The sequence below is a fragment of the Sorex araneus genome, chromosome 1 (assembly GCF_027595985.1).
Source record: "Sorex araneus isolate mSorAra2 chromosome 1, mSorAra2.pri, whole genome shotgun sequence".
Classification (NCBI taxonomy): domain Eukaryota; kingdom Metazoa; phylum Chordata; class Mammalia; order Eulipotyphla; family Soricidae; genus Sorex; species Sorex araneus.
The window spans coordinates 396547028-396566705 of NC_073302.1; the positions used below are offsets into that span (position 1 = coordinate 396547028).

Genomic DNA, 19678 nt, shown 5'->3' on the forward strand with positions numbered 1-19678 from the left:
TTCCTTCCATATTTAAATTTTGTCATATGCTATCAATATAATATTATTTTATAATTTTATTTTTATTATACTTTGGTAATAGTGTTAGAATAGTGTTAATGTCTATGGCTTTGATGTATAATGTCACTACATCTTCACTCCAACCAGTGTTCAAGACCCTCCACCAGAGTTGTTATGACATTTTTAATCTGCCTCTTCTGTACTTCCAAATGCCTTGGATATATCAGTTTTGTAATCAAAGGACAAGAGTCTACCAAGATTCGATTCTATCTATATCCTTGTTTTGTTTACACATCACATATTAAGGATTATGTTATATTTGTTTTTCACTCTCTGATTTATTTCACTTACCAGCATGCCCTCCAGATCCAGTTAAATTGCAGCAAACTTCAGCATTTCATCTTTTCCTATCACTTTATAGTATTCCATTGTGTATATATCACATTGTTTCTATCCATTCCTTAGTTATTGGACCTTTGGCTATTGTGCCTAGCACTGTAATGAACTTGAGTTTGCATAGATATTTTTTGAGTTATTATTTTGTATTCTAAGAGCAGTCTCCAAAATGACCCCAACTTGTTGACTACTTTAAAATCAGACATTTAGCAGCTGGAGGGATTATACAACGGGTATGGTATTTGCCTTTCAAGTGGCCAATCTGGGTTTAATCCCTGTCACTCCATTCAATCACCTGAGCCCAACAGAAGTGATACTGAGCACATCCAAGAGTAAGTCCTAAGTACAGGTGGCTTATTCCTTTGCTTATTCCTGCCCTCCCAACCCCCCCAAAAGATACATTCATACATCAATTCAATCATTGATATTTTGGCTCTGAGTCAGTGTAGTAATATTGAATACTTTATTTATAATAAACACTTTATGTTATGTTATTTTACACATAAAATAACATATACATTTAAAAAGAAAAAGGAAATCTTAGGATGCAAATATTTGGATATCTTAAAATGTTACTGTACAAAGTTAATTAATGAATTTGTGACCAGAAGTGGCATTTCTGGTATCATACTGAAGATGAAGAGAAATATGAAAAAATAATACATATTTCAAGATAATAAATCTTAAGACTTACACTTGTTAACCATTCCCAATATTTACCAAAAAGCATATTTAAAAACTATTAATAAATTATTTGAATTATTTCTATGTACAGCAGGTAGAGCACTTGCTTCGATGAGGCCAACCCAAGTTCAATCCCTGTGGCACCACACATGGACCCCAGAGTACCACCAGGAGTAATTCCTGAGTTCAGAGCCAGGAGTAATCCCTGAGCATCACTGGGTATGACCATAAAACAAAACAAAACTAAAAAACATGATTTAGTACCTGGAATTCTCGGTCAGTAGTTCTCGGGTAGAAGCAAAGTTGTACCTAGTCAGGATGTGGGTCCGTAGGTGACTCACCAACTAGACACTTAGAAGTGTATGTTACAGTCAGACAACATTTCCCTTTGTCTTTTTAGTTCTAAGCCACCTTAAAATTAATTTGCATCCTTAGCATCCTTTCTTCTTCAGTAATAATAATAATAATGTTACTATTTAATCAGTAATAATAATAATAATATTACTATTTAATCATTTATTTTACATAGTGTTTAAATGTATTGCTATATCCAGTCTCACAGCAAACCTCTGGAGTAAATGCTAGAATAATGCTCTCTAACAGATTTGTCACCACAAAAATGAGAATTTGGATTTAGCCACACTTAATCACTTAAGCTTTTTAAATGCATCGCTTATGTTTTCTTTTTATGTGTGATTAAATTTAACTATTTAAATAATTAAATAATAAATAAATAAATAATTATACTGACAGTTTCAGTTTCTTTAGTTTTGTGTTGTTTTGTTGTGGGGGTCATACCCAGTGTTCGGGTCTTATTCCTACTTTGTACTCAGGGGTCACTCCTGGGAGGGCACGGGGGACATATCGGGTGCTGGGATCAAAACCAGGCTGGCTGCATGTGAGGCCAGAACTCTACACACTGTTCTATCTCTCCGGCCCTCTATGATGATCATTTTCTAATGAAATGTTTTATATATTCTAAGAAAAATTTGATGTTATATGATTGTTTTAAAATTTTGATATATGTACAACACAAAAAACTTAATGGTCAGAAATGCATAAATAAAGAGTAAATATTTTTGTAAACCTCTCTGGTACATACCAGCCCCAAAGCCAATCTAAGTATGTAAATATTTCTAGGTGATTTTTGCAAAATTAAAACTCTCACTAGAGTTCAAGATATCACTTTGTCTAACATTCATCTATTTAAATAAGGCCTTTGATTCTGTTGAGACCGACATGGTCATCGAAGCCCTAGCCAAACATGGGTTTCAAATTCAGTACATCAGGATCTTCGAAGAGCTGTATTACAGATTCACCACCAGGATCTCACCATTCTACAAGGAAGTGATCATTGACGTAAAGAGAGGGGTTCAGCAGGGTGATACCATTTCACTGAAACTCTTCAGTGCCGCCCTTGAGAATGTCATGCAATGACTGGAATGGGAAGGAATGGGAGTGAAGATAGATGGTCGGCAACTACACCACCTCCGCTTTGCTGATGACATTGTACTCATAACACCAAACATTAGCCAAGTGGCACAAATGCTGGCCGACTTCAACCTCGAGTGTGGAAATGTTGGACTGCAGATGAATCTCACAAAGACTATGTTCATGAGAAACAAACTAGTTCTTGACGTTCCATTTGCTCTCAAAGAAATGAACATCTTCGAATGCAGCAGTTATGTGTACCTGGGTCAAGAACTCTACATGAAGAACAAATTGGCGCCAGAACTGCACAAGAGGAAGAGAGCTGCATGGAATGGCTTCATGAGGGTCAAAGAAGTGGTTAAGAGGACAAAGAACCTCTGGCTCCAGGCACATCTTTTTGACTCTACTGTTCATACTGCACTAACATATGCTTCAGAGACCTGAGCCCTATGAAAATGAAAATAAAATGATATAAATTGAATTAATTGACAGCATCATAATTTATCTAATCAATATATAGATAGATTTTTATTTTGAAATTATAGATTAGAATAGGAATCGAAAGAGCTATCCTTGGAGTATCAAGTTTCACTCAAATGAGAGAAGTAATCCGGAGTTTAGACCTTCGTCGATGATCAAGGATTAGGGACACTGCCTTGTTTGCCAAGGCGTCGAAAATCAAATGGGCCAGACACATAATGCTATTTGGAGATGACAGCTGGACTAGAGCCGTTACCTACTGGATTTTATGGGACATCAAAAGAATGCCTGGCCGCCCACCTACAAGATATTCAGACTTCTTCGACAAGATGCTGAATTAATGGTTTGATGCTCTTCATGTTCCTGGAGCAAGCAGATGCCATTGGGCTACACTAGCAGGCGACAGGGAAGAATGGGACGTTACTGGCACCCACTCGAGCAAATTGATGAGCAACAGGATAACAAATGATACAAGTGATACAAGTGACATGTTACAAACAAGACAGTGACTACCCTGGTGTGCTTATTTAGTTATAGAGCAAATTTAAAGAGTAGAATTTCTTGGTAAAATAACCAAGATGTCTTTGAAGTTGATAGCTAATCCTAAAGTTAAGCTCAAAATTCGTATCATTAATTTGCAGTCTGAATTAAAGTTATTACAATGATCTAGTACCCCCTCTTTTTCTAATTATATATATAGCTAATATATATACATGTGTATATATAACATTTTAATTTCTCTTACAGCAAAATAACACTGTTTTATTTAGGTTATAATGCTTTTCAGATATTTGGCATTTATTGCTTTTCACAAGGCTGTAACATTTCACAGTCCTTTTATAATCTGTGTTAATGTCTCTTTCCATATATGCTCACTCTTATAAAATGTTTAAATTTTTTATTCTGTACTTAATAGTATATTAACAATAGCAATTTACTTTAATTTTTGGCAGAGGCCACCTGACAGTGTTCAGGGATTACTCAAGAATGACTCCTAGTAATGCTCAGGGGGCCACATGGGGATCAAACCAGGGTTAGCTGTGTGCAAGGCAAGAGTCCTGTCCACTATATCTTTTTAGCCCCAATAACAGTTAACTTTATTGTTGTTGTTGTTGTTGTTTTTTGGGGGGTACACCCAGCTGCTGGCTCTGCACTTAGGAATTACTCCTTGTGGTGCTTGGCAGACCATACGGAATTCCAAGGATTGAACCCTGGTCAGGCCACATGCAAGGCCCAACTGCTATACGATCCACTGCAATATTTGCTGTACTATCCGCTGTACTTATTCGCTGTACTATTATTCTGACCTAACAGTTAACTTTAAACTGCATTGTTTTTCAATTCAGATTACTGTCATATGCCATTTATTTGACTAATTGACTATAGACAATAAAAATTTTCTCTGAGTTCTGGAGTCTTGGAAAGTCTTAGATTTCCAAGTGATCATGAGAGTCTAATTCTTTTTCATGGACATTTTGCTTAGAGTTGTAAATTTATCTGTCAGGAGATGAGAAGTGCCTCTTGGGCTTCTTAGGCAAAACACTAATTACATCTTTATGGCACCACCTCTAAAAAACAGTGAAAGTGGGGAGTAGGTGTTATATGAATTTTGGAAGCAACACACAAATATCCAGACTAGAGCAATTTTTTCATTTAAATCATCATAGCACATATTCTGTCTATATTATTTATGCTTCACTTATTTACTGCTGTGCAACAAATCACTCAGAGGTGATCATGTAAAACAAGGACTTTTTCACTCATCCAATCTTTTGGTTAAGACTTCAGACAGGATCAGTTGAAAATGCCTTATTTCTTCCCCACGGTGTGTAGGACCTACCTCAGCTCTGATGACTGAAATAGTTTCAGGCTGGCACTGTTGAAGACTCCATCACTCATATGAAGTTGAGCTATAATCTGTGATAATATGACAGCTGGGCTCTGCTGGCACCCCAAATCACAGAACCCATATATTTTGTCTCCATGTGACTTGAGGTTCTCACATCATGTTGGTTAGATTCCAAGAAATATTAATAAGCAACACACACACAAAACTACTTGGTTTCTTTTCAGATAGCATCAGAAGCGTTATAGAATCACTTCTTCAACTTCTGGCTCAGTACAAGCTGCTCTAAATACCAGGCCAGGTTTAAGGGTGGGAATATTCATAATGGAGGAACATTCTATCCACTTATCCAATGGAGCACCACTGGAGAGAGAGAGAGAGAGAGAGAGAGAGAGAGAGAGAGAGAGAGAGAGAGAGAGAGAGAGAGAGAGAGAGAGAGAGAGAGAGAGAGACTGTTAGAATTTTGCTAGAAAATTGTGACCTGTACGTTTCTTATTTGTTATCGGATTTGAAATTTATTTAGCAAATTTACCAATTATATGTCTGTTATTTCTGTCTTTATTGTGATTAAATTTTTAAAATATAGTTATTTATTGGACTGGGATGATTATTTTACCTACAGATATTGGTTTAGCAATATATCTATTTAAAAATAAAACACTTATCACTTGAGTTCAAATTTACTTTGATGTTTGATATACTTTTAAAAAATTTTTTAAAATTGGGGGGGCTGGAAAGATAGTACAGTGGGTAAGGTGGTTTCTTTGCATGCAGTCTCCCTGTTTCATACCTCAGCACAGTATATATGGTCTCCCAAGCTCTGTTAAGAGTAATCTCTGACCACTGTCCCAGAAAAAACAAAAATTGGCAGTAAGATTATAAGTTATTACAATATAGTAAAGATAAAGCATGTGGACATATTTTTTAAGAATAAAATAATAATAAAATATTTCCTTAAAATTTGTGTTATGTGATTATTATCATAGTTATTCAAACTCAAAATTAATTTTTGATGCAAATTACCAAGTAGCTGTTATATAAAGAATTAAAATGCATATTATTTTTCTTTATCCTGGACATTAACATGTCAAAACAAATGTTTATTTGTCCGTGTCCCAGATATAGATATATGGGACTTGAATTATTTACTTTATCTAACTATTTAGAAATGCCTAGTAAAATGGAGATTGTTTCCTTTGTAATGCAATATTTAAAATGTTCTAGTTTCTTCTAACAACTTTTAGGATAGCTTATGAACATTAAGAGCAAGATAGTTTTGTGTGAGAGACTTATTAATGGAGAACTCTCATTTCACTTAGTTGGCATTACATTTAACACCTGATATGCAATGATTCACACATATTTAAAATAACCTGCAATAGACTTGCCATATGCTGAAGGATCTACCCAAGGCCTAGAGGGAAAATCTCTTAGAAAGATCTACCATTTTTGCATTACAAAATTTTTTTTTTAAAGACCACATATATTTTTTAAAGTCCACATTGGTAAACTTAGTTCCTGCTCTCTCTTAAACACGGGAGTTCCTATTGAAAAATTTCTCCATTCCACACTAGAATTAAAAAGTGCAGCCCAGACTGTTAATACTAGTGATGTTTTGTAAATTTAAGCCACATTACTCAGGCAGAAATTCCAGCTGTTAAAACATAGATAATGGAAAGCCAATGTAAGTTGTGACCAACATTCTCCATAGGGTTAAAAACCAACATTACACATTCCTTGAACCTTAAACAGGATTGCTTTGGGGTCATTGATAATGTCATTGTGCCACAAGTTTTCTGGTTGGTTTGCTGCTGAATTCATTCCACTTCATGGAAGAAAATTACATTACTCTCGTTTTAGTATTTTATTGGATTGTGCACTAAATTAAACACCGCATTTAAGACCACAGTGAACTTTCAAAATAATGTGTAAAACTTTATTCTTGAACTTAGAGTTAATTTTGAAGTTAGCCTTATCTCTGCAAAGCAAAGCAATAAAAATTGGAATTTGCCTGCTTTACTTTATCTTAAAAGTACTATCCAACCAATGATAAATTTTATTATTTTAAATTTTTTAAAATGTATGGGTGTGGTCATTATTATCTTAAATATAATTGTGAGTCCAGCCAAAACTAATTCAATGTCCTTTATATAGTTCAGAATGGGTCGAACAAAGACTATAAAAGTACAATTTATGACAGAAGAAACTCTCTATGTATAGTTACTTACCTAAAATCCAAAATATCTTAGACTGATATCTGACAGACACTGTATGTCAGCAGAAGAATTTAAGCAGGAGGATGAGAGAAAATTCACATTCCAAAAATAACTATCTGAAATCAGCATAGATTTAATGATTAAAATTGGGAAACTGTTTAAGAGACCAATGTTAAATTGACAGAGGAATAAGTTCTTAGCATAGCCAAGTGTGACCCCAAGATGCAAAAAAAAATTCCTAAACCCCTAGTAAAATAAAAGATATTATAATAGTCTTTAAATTTATTAAATATTATAATATATAATCCAAATTCATATTTTATTCTATTACTATATTAGTTTACTCCTGGGCTATTAGTAAACCAGTGTTAATAAAATAACTGTTTCCTCTTTTTTTTTAAGAAATATTATGGGGCAAGAAAATTAGAGCATGTTCTTTTTTTCTATTTTTAGCTTTGTTAAGGAATAATCCACAAATGTATACAATATCAAAGTATAAATTGTGGCTCTTCAAGCCTGTGCTCTCCTTTGAACATGTATCTCACCAGCTTATTTCTGTATTTTTTTGCTTACTTATTTCTACTCTGGAAAGCTTATGTTCTTTCTTGAACGCATACTTCCTGATCCTCTCCCCTCACAACTTTCTAAGCAAGTCCTATTCAATAAAACAAAAAGGATAAATTGTGATTCTTTGATGAATGTATACATCGACACACGTAATTTTTTTTTTGGGGGGTTTTTGAGTCACACCCGGCGATGCACAGGGGTTACTCCTGGCTCTGCACTCAGGAATTACCCCTGGCGGTGCTCAGGGGACCATATGGGATGCTGGGATTAGAACCCGGGTGGGCCGCGTGCAAGGCAAACGCCCTACCCACTGTGCTATTGCTCCAGCCCCTGACACACGTATTTTTTAAGTTAAAAATTTGGTATATATATTTCTTTGCTATAAAAATAAGTTTTAGCATTTTATTGAAGATGTCTTTGCAAAGTCTAATTCATTTATATGTTAAACAAAATTGTGCGCTCATATGTAACTAAAAATTCCAGGACGAGTCTTGATTCTACTAAATTGTTTTCAAATGTTAGATTTGCAAGTAACATTTTCTGTTGAAGTTGAAAACACTGATATGTCAAATACCTGGTACCTCAGACACACACTAAATTTGCATATCAACAATAGCTGAAGAAGCTTAGGCTATACTTATCCTTATGAAAGTTTTCAAATTTTCTAAAATTCTAACTTATTCACTTTATCAAATTTGGCAATTCTTTTGATCTCATAATTTTGTTTTATTTTTAATATGTCTCATTTGCTTTACAGGTGTTTTAAAAAGTTTTATTTAGACACTGTGGTTTACAAAGTTGTCCATAATTCAGTCGCAGTTGTTATGGGTATTCAGTGTTCAACACCCATCTCACCACCAGAGTGACCATTTATTTTGACCAGGGAAGCTCAGTCATTGTCTTCATTTTCCCAACAGCCACCCAAGCCTGACCCCTTAGTAGGCACAAAATAGTTAAATTGCTTGTTACAACTAAATCACTAATGGAATTACAAAACATACTTTAGTGAAAAAAAAAATTCTGAAAATTGTTATATCACCATGGTGCTATTAAGTCCTTGTCTGAAGGTTTACTAAACTATGTATTGCCTCTTGAGCCTTCTGTGTCATTTTGTTTAATGAGCTTAGTTGGCTTCTATGTTGCTTTTCCATCTAATTTGGTGTGCTCCCATTGGGATGCAGTATTGTGGAATTTGGAGGCTCTGTGGAACAGAACCCATTGATAATTTTACATGCTGTCAGCTGTAGGATGTGGGTGTGGCTTTTGGGGCTTCCAGAAGCAGTGCTCTAATACAAATAGTATTTTTCCCTTGTAATTATTTACAATATTGATATTTTTTTTTTTGGTGTGTGGGGCACACCCAGTGATGCTCAAGGATTTCTCCTGGCTCTGCACTCAGTAATTACTCCTGGAGATGCTCGGAACGCTATCTGGGATGCAGGGGATCTAACCCAAGTCTGTCGCATGCAAGGCAACTCCATACTCCCTGTACTGTCTCTCTAACCCAAATTGATTTTTACTGGCACTTTGTTCCAAAATATTTCATTTTACCTTGTTTGTTTAGAATTTACTTGATTAAGAAAGAGTTTTAAACTATAAGAACATTCGGGAAAAAATTCTGTGGTTATGTGATCATAACCAGATTCATTTCTCATGAAAATTATTATTAGGTACAAAGAAAGACTGAAATGTTTCTTTAAAAACAGCATTGAGTTACATGTATTTAAGAATATTATTTATACAGTAGCCATTCATTAAACTATTAAATGATCATAAGCAATGATGTAAAAATGTAAATGGCTAGAAATATGTATTATGAATTGTTAGAAATGTTTATCATTTTATTTATGAATTAATAAGAATTAATAACGGTCTGGATGAAAAAGTGGCCCATTTCTGTGTGTCACTGAATTTTCTTTTTTGTAATATTTATTGGACAAGTTTTCATTCATTTGAAATATATGACACATCTCAGAATAATGATTTCCGCTGGATAAAATGATTAAAAACTGAAGATTTCTTTTTTATCACATGCACACATTTTGGAAGGAGTGAGAAACTTATTTAGATCTGTAAATCGCATGAATTTATTTTTAAAGCTTGTTTCATTTCTAAATAACTTGATATTATTCACTGGTGGCCTATTTACAATACCTATACTATAAGTAATCCTGGTTTCATGCTTTATCTAGGCAATTAGATCCTTATTAAAGTTAGCAGATGCATAATGGTCTTTCTGGTTTTCTTCTAAGGACCCCCTGTTTCACCTGGAGTCACACAGATCTGAGAGAGGAAGGGGCAGATGTCCTTTTGATCCCAGTTCTTCCTTCATCTCCACATTGATTGGTAATTATCCTTGTCACAGGCATCAGGTGTAGTCAGTTGGTTTGAAACTTAGATTCTTTTGGAATTTCTTTATATGTACTTCTTTGTGATATCTCTTTATTGGTGCTGGGAGCATTAAAGTTGCATTTCAGGTCATGCTAACTGGAACCAGTTTGACTCTAAAATACAGTGCAGCTGTGATAAACTAGGTGTGTAACATTCTGAAAACACATATTGCCATTTATGTCTGATGTAATAATTGTATAAAAATTGTGTTAAATATTGTTCACAAAATGAAATGATATGGATATGTAAGTATATGTTTCAATAATGAGAGACATGAAAATAATAAACACATCTTAATTATTTTTATACTTACTCTGAAAATTTAGAAGAATTTTACTCTCTTCTTGGATCCTTTTATAGTCATTAAAATTCATAAGAAAAATAATTTTCATTGAGCACTTCAAAATTATTTGTGTAAATTTATGCTGATCTAGAGCAAAATCCATAGAGGTTTTAATTCATATATTATTAACTACATCAGAGTATTAGAATAAGCTGGCTGTCTCAGATCTAGATTTCAACTTAGTTCAATCTACTTTGATTAGGTAACTGAGGACTTTATTAGAGAGGAGTTTAAAATGTCACACTTGTCAAATTCTTGTAGCTCTATAGTGGTATGGAGAGATTAGTGAGTTATCCAGTATAAAATTGAAGAAAACAATTCTTGACATAAATGATAGCTACTATTAAAACTCATCAGTATACTCAGTGATGAGAGTTATGATACAGGAATGGCATACATATGTAAGTTTCATCTATTACACTTAGAGTAATATACTTTCATTGGGTCATCCTATTTGAAGATGTAAATAGTGTAGCATGTAGACTTCCTATGCTCAATAAATTACAAAAATTTACCATTTTCCTCTGATGATAAATCAACATATCTAAATTTGGAATTTAAATTAATACAAATATTTCTGTGCATTATAGAGATTCTATTATTTCTTGGACTTTTTGCTTTTGATCACCTGAACAACTGATTTTGAAGTGTTTTGCATTCAGCTTTCTAATTTCCATTTCTGTGTTGTTATTCAGATGCAAATAAATAAAATTTTGTATGTATTTGCATGTGTGTGTATATATTGGGATATGTTTATAGAGAAAAATACTATGTTCTGTTAAATAAAAAATATTTACTTCACCTTCAGCATTTAGAATAACTATAAAGGAGAATTTGATGATTTAATTTAGTTTTTCAGGGTCTGGAATAAAAAAATAGAATTTAATTTTCCAAAAACAATTTAAAGAAAAGTATTGCTGTAAGAAAACTTAAATTTTTCTACTAATCTATGTATTTGTGTGCATAATTGTGTAATGTAAGTGTGTAGGTGGATATAAACAAAATATGAGGAAAACATTTTAAATATCAAAATAAACATACTTAAGTCTTTTTAGGAATCAAAGCTTAGAAATGGCCTTCTCTGTCTGTCCCTCTCTTTCTGACTCATTTCACTTAGCATGATACTCTCCATATCTATCTACTTATAAGCAAATTTCATGACTTCATCTCTCCTAACAGCTGCATAGTATTCCATTGTATAGTTGTACCAAAGTTTCTTTAGCCAGTCATCTGTTCTAGGGCACTTGGGTTGTTTCCAGATTGCAAACTATAATGCCCAAATGTAGTGAGAGGGGGATATTGGTGGCGGGGAATGTGCGCTGGTGAAGGGATGGATGTTTGATCATTGTGTGTAACATGAAAGCTTGTAGCTATGTCACGGTTATTCAATTAAAAAAAAAAAAGCTTAGAATGGCACTTCTTGTAAAGAGCAGATTCATAAAACTCAGAAAAATCCTGGTAAACTAGCAGCACTTGAATTAAAATACATGATTGGTAGGTTTGTTTAATTTCTCTGTAGTATTTTTAGTCTTATTGTAACTTCTTAGATTTAATATTTGATAATATCTAGAATAAATTTCTTCTCATATTTTTTTCTTATGCAGACTGTAAATATTCACTGAATGTAATACTGCCATTCCTAAATAAGTGAAAATAAATTTTGCAATTGTATTTAAAAATGTAAGTAGTATTGAGAGCTAAAAATTGCACAGGAAACAATATTTTCAATATAAAATACTAAGTTTATTAGTAGAGACCTAACACTATTTTGAATATTTTATTTAAATTGTTGAAAGTAATATCTTTAGTCTTCAGCTCACCATTCAGCCTCCTAGGTACTAATTTATGAATGAAACTAAGTATTTAAAACTAAACTTTTAAAGAGGTGAAATATTACTGGAGGGACATTTCCAAGTGAGTTTCATTGAACTTCCAAATTGAATTACTCTATGCTGAAATGTTGAAGTGCTTGCCATCTGGGTGACTATTTTCCTTATTCAGAAGAGAAATCCAATCATAAGAGCCCTCCAAGCTAAACACAAAAGTTATAGAATAATCCCTCCAAAGAGAAGAAATAAAAATATAATTCTTCACATTCATCCACTAGCTTTCATCCCGAAAGTACCTCTGAGAGATCATTGACTCACTGTGGATATGTGGCAGTCACTGGGATGGAAACCTGATAACCTATGTGTGCGGCTATTCTTTAAAATAGAGGAAGTAGAAATAATTCACCCAATTGAAAAAGCAACAGGAATTTGGGGTGGGTGGAAAAATGGAGCTACCTGAATTGGAATTTGACAGGCTCAGTGTAGCTTACTCTGACAGGGTAAGAGTACATTCATGTGGTAGTTTATGACCACATATGTGCTCTGCCAATGTGCTAGGACAAGGAGATATTAAGAGATAATGACCATTTTTATAAGACCCTTTGCTTCTCCTTCATTCCTATTAATTATAGGTTACAACTTTTAATGTCTTTTTCACAGTAAGATATAATTTCATGATTTAGGAATATTAAAAAACACAATGTTGTAGCAATACTCATAAAACCAATAAGGCACCCCAAAAGTGGGAAGATCTTTCTTGTAAATGAGAAAGAATGCCTTCCAATTACTTTGATATAATTTTTATTTCTGTTAATTTAAATTTACTTAGTTTAAGGTTACAAGGATTAAAAGTATACTGAAAAAGTAAAGAACAAGAATTAAATGCAAGGGGAAAGGCTGTTAATAAGCATTTTTATTAAATTTATAATGTGATTAGGAATAATCTGTCAGTAAGTTATGTTTCCAGAAGAAAATAGGATTTAAAGTCTAATACAAACTCCTTATTAATTTATGTTAACTGTAATCATAAAATAATCAAAATTAAACAAGATTTAATCAGGCTTGCTCTTGAAATGCCACTTTGTATTAACATAATGTATCTTGATTAGCTTATAAGTTTGTAATATTTCAATATGTCTATCTAAATGCCCTTCGTATTTAAGCTGACCTAAGTAATTGATGAATGTAAGACATTACAACTTAGTTTTATTTTTAATTTCAAATATTTTTTTGGTTGGCAGACCACAATAAACAGTTCCCAGAAGTTACTTGTGGCTCAGTGCTCAAGGATCATTTAATGTCACTGGGGATGTGGTCCCTGGGTTGAAGTTCAGGGTTTTTGTGTGCATAGCATGACCTCTAACCCTATCTTTACAAAAATTTGTCAAAACAACAAATTATTTAATGAATTTCTGTGTTACATGTCTGATACTTAGTATATAACTTGCTATTAAATTATTACATTTTGTGATTGAACCAAGTCAATTTGCATGAATATTTTTGTCATGTTATTTTGGCCAGAGAGGCAAAATTATAAACTGATGATTTTTATCATTTATGTTTGATAGAATATTGTAATTTTACTCTCCTTATTAAATTACCATCTCTAATTTAAGATTTTGCCCTATCTTTCATCCTCTTAAATCTATTGTCATTTCTTTTAACATTTCATTGTGCCACAAACTTGTATTACCTGTTCTAGGTGTAACTTAATGCTTACCTGAAGTGCCGAAGGTATGCTAACATACATGATATCCATTACTAATGTTTGAGGGAAAATCACTTTGGTTTGTCATGTAATTGTTCACACTTTGAAAGTTTATGCTTATCTGGAGATCTTTTTTTAGTGTGCTTCCCAAATTAGCAATAAAAAAGAGAAATACCTGGTTATCACATCAGGAGAAGGGCTTAGAAAACTAATGTGATATTTTTCTTAATTTAGTAATTAAAATATGTATTTCTAAAATAGTAAGAACTCATACAGATTCAAATATTCAAAAACAAAGCTCTTGCTAAATTCCATAAAATAGGACTTTAAAATAGATTTAATTCAACTTCAATGAAAGTTTTTATTGTAAAAGTAGAAAATTTATGTGAAAAATATTGCATTAAACTTACAATTATTTGTAATGATTAAAGCGACTATAAATATTGCCAAGAGTCAAATGAAAATGCTTATTATCTTTCATTAACAGTTTAGAATTTGAGGGTTGAAACTAATAAGGTAAAAAAATGGGCCCTCCTCCATTGAATTAAGATAATATAAAATCATTTAATAAAATATAAAATAATATAAAATATTAAAATACAATTAAAATAATAAATAACCTAGGATCCTTGAAGAGTAAAAAAGTTAAAGCATCCTTTTATTCATATTAGTACTATATATACTTATCTTTATCTTAATAATTTTTGCCCCTGAAATGGTTTTATGAAGTCAGTTTTTCTTTATTTCATTTCAGAGATTTTAATTCAAATATCTACCTGAACTATCTAATATATTCATTTGTTAATTCAATGAACTATTCATTAATTGATTATTGATTATATTAAGTATATCACATTGTGTTCACAATATAGGGGAACAATTAATTTATAAAACACTTTAAAAAGCCTTCTTTCTAGTGGGGTTAATGAAATACATAGGGATGCAATTAAATTATAGTTGAATGATCAAAATAGACATGAAGGCTGTGATGGTACTCTGAACCATGATAATAATAAGTTTGTTTACGGAAGGTTTCTGGAGAGAAAGGATCACTGAATAAACCCAGTCACTAAAATTGATGGATAAATAGAAGGTGAAGGGGATGTGCAAAATTTTAGGCAATTAGCAGTGGAAAGAAAATGGGGAAAGGCTTCATAAATTACTTGGAAATCTGTCTGAAACCATGCAGAGTTGAACAGCATTGTCATGGTCCAAGAGAAGAGTTGGTACAAGGGTTTTGGTTTCTTAAGATTTCCAGTGCAGCTCTGTTTTCACGTTTCTGTTATCTGTACATAGAGACTATTGTTGAGAATGACAATGATAAGTTACACTCACCTGTTAAAATATCCTGCAGATGTGCTTTATTTTTTTAAAATTATAGCCACATTGGCCATCTGAAATCACCATAAATCAGTTAACATCAGAAGCTAATTCTATTAACAATGAAAATAAAATAGAGCATTAAAATTGAGGTGATTATTTGCATTCATAATTTTAAAATACATTGTTAACCAGATAAATATACAACTAAGATAAAAACATATATTAAATGACTTATTTCCATAGGAATATGAAATTACAAAGTTAAAAGGCCTTATGTTTTAAGTACTAAAACATATTTTGTTATTTATAATGAAACTTTCATTCAACAAATATAAGATTTATCCAGATATTATTTGTGGACACTGTCAAATAGTAAAATATCGAGTCACATATTTTCTCTAATTACACCAAATGATTATAACTTTAAAGTAAAGGTTTAGAACAGAAATTATGTACTTTCTATAAATATGTAGAACAAAAAATGATGCTGATTTCTGTTCATATAACCACTTTAGCTACACTTTTGCCTAGAGCTTAATCTAATCTATTATTTTGATTAATGGCTATCTTTAAATTTTATATAGAAATAATTTCCTTAATATAATTTTTATATAGTACAATGAATTTATTTTGTTCTTCACACTGATATGATAGAAGAAGAATCTTTGCTGATTTCCAACAGAAACACATTTGATTAATTTCATATGGCTTATAGAATTTATGCCTGTGTAACTTCTTTGAAGTTTATTTCACACAGTTTTTATTGTGTTATTTGAACTGTTCACAAAGAATTTTCTTTTATCCAAGTACAAAAAGGGAAATTGGGTAAAATCAGTAATATCCATCTCTTTGTGCTGATAACCAGCCTGGCTATGGATATATTTGTAATTATTGGAGTGCCACCTACTGGCTCACAGGGGTATTTGTTTGGTAAATTTATGGCATTAAAGTAATGAATTTTGAGATGATGTTCCAGACATCCAACCTATTGTGTTAAATATAATTTTATAAAATTATCTTTATACTTTATATGATAAATATAATCAAGTATTAAAATTTCAAAAAATTAGAAAATCTCAGTCTGGTTTTCAGTAGTTAGTTTATTCTTTTATGGACAAACTGATTCATTTATATCATAAAATTTATGATCCCCAAGGACTCTATTCAGTCCAACCCGCATCTCCAAAAAAAAAGAGAAAGACTTGATTAAAGGGTTAAATTTAGACCCTTTTATATTTTTTGTATATTATTTTTGATTAACCAATCGTTATTATTCTACTTTAAATTTGTTTCTCTTCTCTCACTGTCTTTTCTTCTTCTTGCCTTTTTATAATCTTTTTTATATTGCATTGTAAATACTACTTAAAAGTAAATTCATCTGACAGTATTGTTTTATTATCTGTTCTCTATGTTTTTAAGTATCCATGTGGATTTTTATGAGTTAAAAAATATAAGAAAGAAAAGACAAAATGTTTTATGTATTTGTCTTTTGCTTTTATCATTGTTTTTAAGGCACAGTGATTTGCAGAGTTGTTTATAATAGAGTTTGAGAAGTACAGGTTTCAATACTAATCCCATCACTAGTGTCAGTTGCTCCATCTTTGCCCCCAAGTTTGCTCCTAACCCCCAGCCTATCTGCTCAACAGGCATATTTTTAAGTTTGGATATTGTAGTTTTGGTCTCCTACTTACACTGCTGTTGGCTTGTGGGTTAGATATAGAGAAATACCATACTTCTATACCACTGGTGTGCCTGATGTTCCTGTACCCTGCCCTGGTTAACTCCTGTCTACCTTTCATACTTCCCCTTGATTTCTTTCCTTCTCTGCCCTCAATTCAATGATCTAGGATCTAGGGTGATCTAGGCATCCCCTATTTGAAACTTCAAATTCCCTTCCTTGTTCTGTTATTCTGCATGACCACAGACAATGAAAAATAGTTTCTTATAGCTTCATTTAGAAAAACATTATTTTATTAAAATTTTTAGTTCAACTTTTATCTCATTTTTCTATTTCAAAATCTGGTTTTACAAAGCAATCATTTTCACTAATTAAAAATTAAATCAGTTGACTCAAGTTGAAAATAAGTTCTTTACAAAGTGTTCTATTAAGAACTCAATGGTTTTCTCTAATTTTAAAACTGTAACAAGTATTTACTAAAGTTTTTTTAAAAATTACCTTACATACCACATCTTACTATTGAAATAATTTTTAATCTAAAAGTAACATCTGTAAATATGATCTCAAGTTTTAAAATTCTGTTAACATACTTGATCATTTTTTATATTTTATGTAACCCTTACAATTTTAATTTCAAAACTGCCTGCTTCATTAAATCTATTCAATTGAAAATAATGAATTTGAAGTCTCTTAAATTTCAAAGCACATTAAATACCATGTATACATATGCGTGTACCTCAAATTTGGCAGAAATAATAGTGCATTCAGTATATCATCATCACTATATTTATCTTAAAACTAACAACAGTTACTTGACACTAATTTGGAAAATTACTTTACCACCCCTAATTGAAGTTGCTTTTTCCAGTGGTTTGCTGCTAACATTTGAGTTTTGGCCAGAGAAGTTTCTCCTTGGGCCGGGCCCTGGAGCAATATGTGCTCAGGGAAAGTGCTGCCACTCTGAAGAACGCACTATTTCTGTGTCACCCACAAAAAATGAGTCCAATTTCTTACGCTGTGCTGTATAGGGTCAGTTTTTCAGGAGTTCTAGTCATTTCCTTCCATTACCTTTCCATATTTTAGCATTCTTTTTCTTTTTTTTAAATAAACTGTTGTACTGTCTTTCTTTTAGACTTCAAACACACATTACCATTTTTTAAGAGCCTGCATAGTTTATTCATTTCTTGATCTGACTTATGTCTGTAACCATCACCACATATTACAACTTACTTTAGTGGCATTCTGATTACCGCCTGATTAAATTATGAAATTTTATATCATTCAAATCTAACTAAGCCACAAATTCACAAATTAAATGATGACTAATTGGATTACTTAAAACTTTGTGGGACTTTGTGGTTCCCATATTCACAATATATTTAATGAGAACAGTTTCTTATTATAAGAAGGATTAAGGAATGGAGTGATAGTGTATTAGGTAGGGTACTTGCCTTACATATGACTGATCTGGGTTAGATCCCCAGCACAGATAAGGTCCCAAAACACTCCAGGAGTGATGCACAGAGTGAACACAGTGCCAGGAGTATGTCCTGAGTACAGCTGGGAGTGGCGCACAAACAAAAAAATGTAAAAATTAAAAAGCATTGGGGTTAAGTCACATATATAATACCTATAACAGTATAATAATAAAATAATTATAGTAAAAATGCCTCAATGCTTAGCATCAAGAAGAAATTTAGCAAAATAAGATGAATCCACGTTATTTGTTAATACTCAGATAGATCTGAGTATATTCTAGCTACTCTAAGTTTTTTTTTATGTTTAATTACCCTTTGTGTGCTTTGCCTATTTGTGTGTGAAGAAACTGAGATACACAGAGTTTAAGTAACTTAGTCTGTCTTCACCAAGCTAGTGCATGTGGAGTCAGGATTGAAGCCCTAGTTATCTGACTATAACATGTTTGCTCATAACAATAATGTTTCCTAAGGTCATAAGCACAGTAAATTTGCAGTTATGGTGGATAGTTGTCTTCTAAATCAGAAACAAGCACTGATTTATTTTGCACCATTTCCTCAAAGGTACGGAATTGTTTACTGGGCTCTATAGTGACTACTGGAGCAGAGATGCCGCGATCTTCCGGAGCATGGGACGACTGACACATATTCGCACTGAGCATGATGATGAGCGCCTGTTGAAAGGTAAGGCTGAGGGAAGAAAAGGATGAATCTCAGATATAAGTCTAGAACTCTAGAAAATTTTACAATCTAGAAAATTTTACAATTGAATAACAAGAATAATAGTAACATAATCTATAGATTTTGCAGATTCAGGATTTTATTGCCATTTAGATGGACTTAATTATAAAGTCTACATTCATAAAACATTAAATATTGGGCATAAAACATATTAAATATTGGGCTGGGGATGACATTGATAGTACAGTGCAGAGGGCACTTGCCTTGCATACGACCAACCCAAGTTCAATCCCTGACACTCTGTTGTTTCCTGCGCTTGATGGGAATGATCCCTGAGCACAGAGTCAGGAGCAAGCCCTAAGCTCCTCTGGATGTGGCTTATAAAACAAAGACAGAAAGTTGGACTGGAGAGAAATAGCTCAATGGCTGAGCATAGGTTTTGCATGTTAGAGGCCAGGCTTCAAACCTGGCATCACATAGTTCTTAATGCAAGGGGTAATCTGGAGCATCTCTGAATATGATCCCTCCTAAATAAAATTAAGGATTTCGTGGCTGGGGCTGGGGTAAAGAGAGATGGGGAAGTGATTTGGACCACTTACCCCTTGCAGCTATACTCAGAGCTTAATCCTG

At 32.7% G+C, this 19678-nt stretch overlaps 1 protein-coding gene across 1 annotated transcript in view; it reads left to right on the forward strand.

Moving 5' to 3' along the window:
* Positions 1–19678, forward strand: part of SEMA3E (semaphorin 3E) — a 241595-nt gene that overhangs the window by 171980 nt on the left and 49937 nt on the right. Inside the window, exons 5-6 of the mRNA XM_004602144.2 lie at positions 9873–9966; positions 18932–19051. Coding sequence (XP_004602201.1) covers positions 9873–9966; positions 18932–19051 — 214 coding nt within the window. The remainder of the gene's footprint in view (positions 1–9872; positions 9967–18931; positions 19052–19678) is intronic.